This window comes from Nansenia antarctica (assembly GCF_963989245.1).
Source record: "Nansenia antarctica genome assembly, chromosome: 6".
Lineage (NCBI taxonomy): Eukaryota > Metazoa > Chordata > Actinopteri > Argentiniformes > Microstomatidae > Nansenia > Nansenia antarctica.
In genome coordinates, this window is record NC_137676.1 from 64,713,194 (window position 1) to 64,720,693 (window position 7,500).

Below are 7,500 nucleotides of genomic sequence, written 5' to 3' on the forward strand. Positions count from 1 at the left end.
ATACACACACACGCTGGCACACACACGCTGATACACACACACGCTGACACACACACACGCTGACACACACATGCTGATACACACACACGCTGATACACACACACGCTGACACACACACACGCTGATAAAACACACATGCTGATACACACACACGCTGGACACACACACACACACACCCTGAAACACACACACACACACACACACACACACACACACACATGGTAGTGTAGCTTCCAGTTGTCTCGGGGTGAGTGCAGTGCTTACCTCCTGTTCTCTCGGCTGTTGTTGAACAGTTTGATCATGTCTGACAGGAAGACCCTGCGCACCTCCATGCTCTCCTGGGAGGGAGGGGAGTTCTTCAGCAGGGCAGCTATCACCTTCAGGATCTCTGTCAAAACACACACACACACGCAGTCAAACATCCACGCGTACCGACTCCATTTACCACAGGTAGTCAGCACAGGCACGCTGAGCATGTGAAAACGTCAATCATATTGAACAAAGGAAAAATTATGGATATGGTTTTATGTTATTAATGTTAATAATAATAATAATAATAATAATAATAATATCAATAGTATCAAATGGAGAATAACATGTATCAAATAATGTTTTGACTTTGTAGCATATCTTCAAATTATCTATTTATAATAAATAGTTTTCTCTCAAATCAAATGATTTGACTCTTTATAAGAATTATCATTAAATGTATTTATTTTTCATTGCAAAAAATATCAAATAAAATAAAAATGAAATAAAATGTGAATATGTTTCTGTTGACACAGACAGTGGGGGGGAAAGTCCAGACCTCAATTCACCAACAACATCAGACAATTCACCTCAACATGTGAAAATCACATGTGAAAATCATTGTGTCATGAACCATTGTGACTTACATCTGCAAACACCTGAAAATCTATGTGGTGGGAACAATCAATGCAAGAAATAAAATAATAAAATCCCCTAGGAAAACAAAAAAAAACATATACAGTATATCCCAGACGTTGATCTTCATCGTACCGTAAATGGTTTTGGTATCGTTTCAACTATTCATAGCCAGAGTCGCTGGCTTCCTGGAACACTTGGTTTGGTTAACGCAGAGAGACTGTCTGTTTAGATGAATTATCTCGACAATGTCTGTGTCCATTTGCTTGAGTGGTGGAGGAGGAGGAGGAGGGGGGGGGGTTTGGATTTCACTTGTCTGGAGACCTTGGCGGTAATCCGACGGTAACCGATGCCCCTCGCGCTCAGCCGACGTTTGTGTTGACTCTACGCCTTACTCACTCAAATTATGAGTCGCTGAACCCTGTACCACTCGAAAATTACCTCTGCATGTCCCTGGTTATAGGGATGGGGTGTGTGTGTGTGTGTGTGTGTGTGTGTGTGTGTGTGTGTGTGTGTGTGTCACGGGGGGGGGGGGGTATGTTTTTTCCATTTGGTCTTGGTTTTGTTCCCTGAGTTAATTGGAGGGAAACGGTACTTCCTTGGTTTGTTTGATTCTCTCTGACGTTCCTAAAGACGCAATCAGGCCCATTTTGGGGCTTCAGCACAGATTAAATCAAGAGACACAATGGTAAAGGAGAACCAGACCAGCACTGTGCGTCCCATAGCGTGTGTTCACATGTAAAATGAAACACACACACACACACACACACACACACACACGCGCCTTTAACACAATAAAGCCCAATAAAAATCAATGTGTGGCTATGGAGTTTTGTAGTGAGACCAAAGCTGTTTTTTAAACTAGCCTTTTAAAGTAACATAGCTTGGGACTTCACTCTGAACAAGACTGAAAAGTGAATGCTTATGTTTAAATTTGTGTTGATGTTTTTAGGTTGTTTTCGTAGCCAGCTAAGAACTTATATTCCCGCATATGAAAAGATTTTGAGAACTGACAGGTAAAATTGGAGGTGAGTAATGGTCTGAAAATACTACACTGGGACAGGATAGGAACATTGATCAAAGCTCGGGTTGCTATGCGAGCTTGTTATGTTGCATCAAATACTGTAGAAACTGAACATTTTGTTAGTAATGAGGCATGTATATAAAAATACGACCCCAGCTGCGAGAAGAGAGCTCCAACTCTCAGAGTATCATCTTAAATGTGCATGCATGGGAATATTAAAAAGTAAACATCAAATGAGGGCAGGGTAATAATTCAAACACAATTTGCTATATTTTCTACAGTAATTGCCCCGGAGGTATGTCTTTTGGATCTAACTAGAAGTATAAGTTCCACCATAAAATAAGCTACCAATATAGCGCAATAGCATATGAAATATATGAAAGATGAGGGAGATATTGCCATCATAGTTGGCTGTATTGCATCAGTCCTCACCTTGGCAAAGGGTTCCAAACCAGAGGCCTCTCATTAGACTAAGTTAACATACTGCAAGCGCTGGTGCTTGTCATTAGACTAAGTTAACATACTGCAAATGCTGGTGCCGATTTCATGAGCTCTTTAATTCACTTTGTTAGTTCCAATTCAGCTGCTGTTCAAAAGTTAACACAAGTTAACTGTTGAATCACGATTCCAATTCGCTATTTGAATTATTGCTATATTGTTTTAAATTATCATATATAGCTATATTTTAACATGTACCTATTTCAGGTTTACTGCAGTAGGCCTATGGGCTATAATTACAATTACATAGCGACAGTTTTCAAAACAATGCTCACTCTCATGGCCTCCTCATAAGAGACAAAATCAAGTTAATGGTTTAAAATAAGTAGTCGCAGTAGTAATAGCAGTAGTAGTAGTAGTAATAGCAGTAGCAGTGGTAGTAATAGCAGTAGCAGTAGTAATAGCAGTAGCAATGCTAAAACACACATCATGACTAACATTCCGATGTTATTGTTTAACTGTCTGTCAGAAGCGCTGTGAGGTGCATAGTGGACTGAAGGTTTGTCTAAGTTATGATCCGCATTTTCTGGACTGTATATAAAATAGCACAGGCCTCTGGGGGTGGAGTCTCTCTCTCTGGTCTGGGGTGTAGCAGAGGGTAGGCTAGGGGCTAGGGACTAGGGAGTAGGGGCTAAGGGGTAGGGACCACAGACTAGGGGCTAGGGGCCAGGTTGTACGAGTTAGGGGCTAGAGGCTAGGGGGTGATTTAGGGGGGTAATGTGTTTAGGTACAGAGAGGGTACTCACGCGGGTTGAGGATCTTCAGTGTGGAGTCAGGGTCCGGATGCTGTTTATGGATCACCTGAGTCCCGATCTGCTCTGTCAGGATCTACATAGAAGGAGCAGCGTGGGGGGGGGGGGGGGGAGACGGCAGAGTCATAAGTCCTGTGGCCGTGCCGTCTCCCTCACAGCAAAGGTACCAGTGAAAGCACATCACGGGGCCTTGTGATTCATGGGATTCCTCCGTGGAGGTTTCACAATCACACAGATTCGCATACAAGCGGAAAAATGCTTCAGGGTCTTGTGCAACCATTTTACCTGGATGACTGCCAAGGAGGTCAGTGCAGAGTTACGGTAAAATAAGTGTCTATTTAAAAGAACCAGAATGCCATTATAACTGGAGGTTCATATCGCTCAGTTGATCTAATGGAAGGGAGCCATTTGAAATGTTTTCATAAAGAGGTAACAGAAGTAAATGGTACTTCAAAATGGATGTTGGTCCAGACGACGTTATAATACAAGCCATGAGTAAACCACGGCTGATAAAGTCCACCTGAGGGGACGCTAACATATCAGCACACATGTAGATAATAGACTTGAACAAATACACGACTAGTTAATCAAACAAATCACAAACACATTCAATCAAACAAATGCAAAACTTGCGCAAATATTTCTCGCGTAATCTAGCTAATGTGTGTCACTCTGGCTTAGATGGAGTAAATCATTCCTCGATGGAAATTAAGAGCTTTGGTTTTGGTCATGGCAAATGAATCATTACAAATGATTGATCTAAATAATAAAGATGAATACCAACTACATGAATAGGGTTATTACTGTATGTAAACAAATAACATAGCTACAACATAGCTGTCCATTCAAAATGTATCATAAAGGGTTTTTATGTCATGACAGCAATAGCTTTATAGGAGAAAAAACAAATATATATATATATATATCATGTTTTTTTTCTCCTATAAAACTATTGCTGTATATACTGGAAAGGTGTTTTGCAAGAAACTGGAAAAGAGAGAGAGAGAGAGAGAGAGAGAGAGAGAGAGAGAGAGAGAGAGAGAGAGAGAGAGAGAGAGAGAGAGAGAGAGAGAGAGAGAGAGAGAGAGAGAGAGAGAGAGAGAGAGAGAGAGAGAGAGAGAGAGAGAGAGAGACACCGAGAGAGCCTCACCTCGAAGAGCACATTGTAGGTTGTCATGGTGAACTGGCTGGAGTTCAGCATCAGGCGCTCGGTGAGCAGGGAGAAGAGACCGTGACCCAGCATGACCTCTGACTTCCTCCTGGACAGGGGTCAAAAGGTCAAGAGGTCAGAGTGCATCCATTGACACATGCCGACAGCGCATTGACCACTTCAGCACTTTACTGTACGCTATGCCAAGCAGTGATTCCACATTTGTAGGTCCATGATGTTCTATTATATACTGTAATATATATATATATATATATATATATATATATATATATATATACACACACACACTGTATATATGTATATACAGTAATATACTTCCTTAGTAATGAAAATGTATGTTGCTGCTGCTTTAGTTGGTCAGCGACAAGGAAATACCAGAGGCATTAGGTGGCTCACATCACAACCCACAAGCACACTGCTGAACCAGAGCTGCAGAATACATCTCAGACCAAGGAAATGAAAAATGGCACCCCGCTGACAACCCAGTGGCCAGCCATAAACCTCCACAGACAAGCCTTCCTCAGACCTTTCATCTGGGAGTATCTGGACATATGTGGGAAGATGACTGAGGGGAATGTGCCATAGAGGGGAGCAAAAAGTCAACTCGACTGATAGTTTGGCACCGATTCTGGGGCTGGGGGCTAAGGGCTCAGGCTGGGGCTGGGGCTGGAGGGCTAGGTCTGGGACTGGGGCTGGAGGACTAGATCTGGGACTGGGGCTGGAGGACTAGGTCTGGGACTGGGGCTGGAGGCCTAGGTCTGGGACTGGGGCTGGAGGCCTAGGTCTGGGACTGGGGCTGGGGCTGGAGGACTAGGTCTGGGACTGGGTCTGGGGCTGGAGGACTAGGTCTGGGACTGGGGCTGGAGGCCTAGGTCTGGGACTGGGGCTGGAGGGCTAGGTCTGGGACTGGGGCTGGAGGGCTAGGTCTGGGACTGGGGCTGGAGGACTAGGTCTGGGGCTGGGGCTGGAGGCCTAGGTCTGGGGCTGGAGGACTAGGTCTGGGACTGGGGCTGGAGGACTAGGTCTGGGACTGGAGGACTAGGTCTGGGGCTGGAGCTGGGACTGGAGGACTACAGATGGGGCTGGGGGACTAGGTCTGGGGCTGGAGCTGGGACTGGAGGACTACAGATGGGGCTGGGGGACTGGGGCTGGGGATGGAGGTGGGGTTGGGGCTGGAGGACTAGGTCTGGGGCTGGGGCTGGAGGCCTAGGTCTGGGACTGGGGCTGGAGGCCTAGGTCTGGGACTGGGGCTGGAGGCCTAGGTCTGGGACTGGGGCTGGAGGCCTAGGTCTGGGACTGGGGCTGGGGCTGGAGGACTAGGTCTGGGACTGGGGCTGGAGGGCTAGGTCTGGGACTGGGGCTGGAGGACTAGGTCTGGGGCTGGAGGACTAGGTCTGGGGCTGGAGATGGGACTGAAGGACTACAGATGGGGCTGGGGGACTGGGGCTGGGGATGGAGGTGGGGTTGGGGCTGGAGGACTAGGTCTGGGGCTGGAGCTGGAGGACTAGGTCTGGGGCTGGAGCTGGGACTGGAGGACTACAGATGGGGCTGGGGGACTGGGGCTGGGGATGGAGCTGGGGTTGGGTCTGGAGGAATAGGTATGGAACTGGGGCTGGGGCCAGCTAGAGCGAGGGCTGCAGGCATATCCACTGATCAAAGGTTGGAGATCAAAAAGAGACCAGGGGAAAAAGGAGACCAGGGAAAAAGAGGGCAACGCAACCTGCGTCTCATCCAGCCTCCTTCTCTTTCATCCCCACAGACAGCCATCTTAATTGCTCAGTGAACCAAAGGACGGCTTACGAGAGGCTAATTTGTTATCAAAACAGTTCTCCACGACCAGAGCCCATTGATTCACAGGAGAGAGGCTTTAATACGCTATTCATTGTAGCGAGGTATGCAGTCTGAATGGGGATTAGCTATCGACCTTTCCTTGAATGAGGCCTGTTTCCTCCTGCAGATACTCAACCTTATGATGGGATCTGTCTGGAACTGATACACAGCGGAGACGAAGCCATTTTGAGAAAAAAAAAGGCTCCTTCATTCTCCTGTGCCTGCAAGTGTCTTCGCCAAACAACAGTATTTCAGGCCACAAATCAGTCAAAAACATTTTTCGGGATAAGCCGGAAAAAGCCGACTGCTTTTATGCGAAGAGCAATACAGTTGTAAAGTTCACACTACCGGTAAATATCAGACGAGGTGTTGTCCGTAATTCAATATTTGCAGAGAGAATGGTGCTTACTTTGCTGGCAAGTGCTTGAGAAAGTAGCCCATGACTTTGAGTGCCTGCACTCGGATTCCTTCACTTTTAGACGCCAGCAGCTTGTAAATGACCCTGTACAGACAGAGGGAAACAAGGGTAAAGACACAGAACGGAATGATCCAGAATATGAACAGTCAATCATCAAAAATCTAATCTATTTGTAAAACTTTGGATTGATTCTGACTTTGTCCTTGCCCAATTATGTTTTTACTTGGTTGTATATTTTAGTATATCTTAATATTTTTAAACTTGGCTGTAGGATGTCTAACTTGAAGCCGAGGAGGAAATGTGGAGAGAAGCAGAGACCAAGAATCCCAAGGCAAATCAACATGAACTTGAACTACTTTGTTTTACTTATTTGTTATTATTTTCCACGACAAAAACATTTAAATATATATATATATATCAGATTGTCGAATACAGAAACGCAGCAGCAAAAAAAAAAAAAAAAAAAAAAGATCTACACAAAGCTGTCTTTGGTATTAGAATTGTATTTGAAATCATTCTGTATTTCAGTGATTTCGTGTTATTTTTCTGGTGCGTTTCTGTATTCGACAATCTGATACATATGTAATTGTTTTTATTTAGTCATGTGAAAAATAATAACAAATAATATATATACACATACAGTAGGCCTACCACTCAAACGTTTGGACACATCTTCTCATTCAATGGTTTTCTTTATTTTTATTATTTTCTACATTGTAAATTAATACTGAAGACATCAACACTATGAAAGAACACATATGGAATTATGTAGTAACCAAAAAAGATAAACCAGAATATGGTTTATATTTTAGATTCTTCAAAGTAGCCACCTTTAGCTTTGATGACAGCTTTACACACTCTTGACATTCTCTCAATCAGCTTGGTGTGTGTGTGTGTGTGTGTGTGTGTGTGTGTGTGTGTG

General features: G+C 44.4%; 1 protein-coding gene across 1 annotated transcript in view; it reads right to left on the reverse strand.

Annotated features, from left to right (window-relative positions):
* Positions 1-7,500, reverse strand: part of lrba (LPS-responsive vesicle trafficking, beach and anchor containing) — a gene marked incomplete at its 5' end in the record, with an annotated part of 245,915 nt that overhangs the window by 169,056 nt on the left and 69,359 nt on the right. Inside the window, 4 exons of the mRNA XM_080534756.1 lie at positions 265-388; positions 3,154-3,235; positions 4,310-4,418; positions 6,570-6,662. Of these exons, the coding sequence (XP_080390882.1) occupies positions 265-388; positions 3,154-3,235; positions 4,310-4,418; positions 6,570-6,662 (408 nt within the window). The remainder of the gene's footprint in view (positions 1-264; positions 389-3,153; positions 3,236-4,309; positions 4,419-6,569; positions 6,663-7,500) is intronic.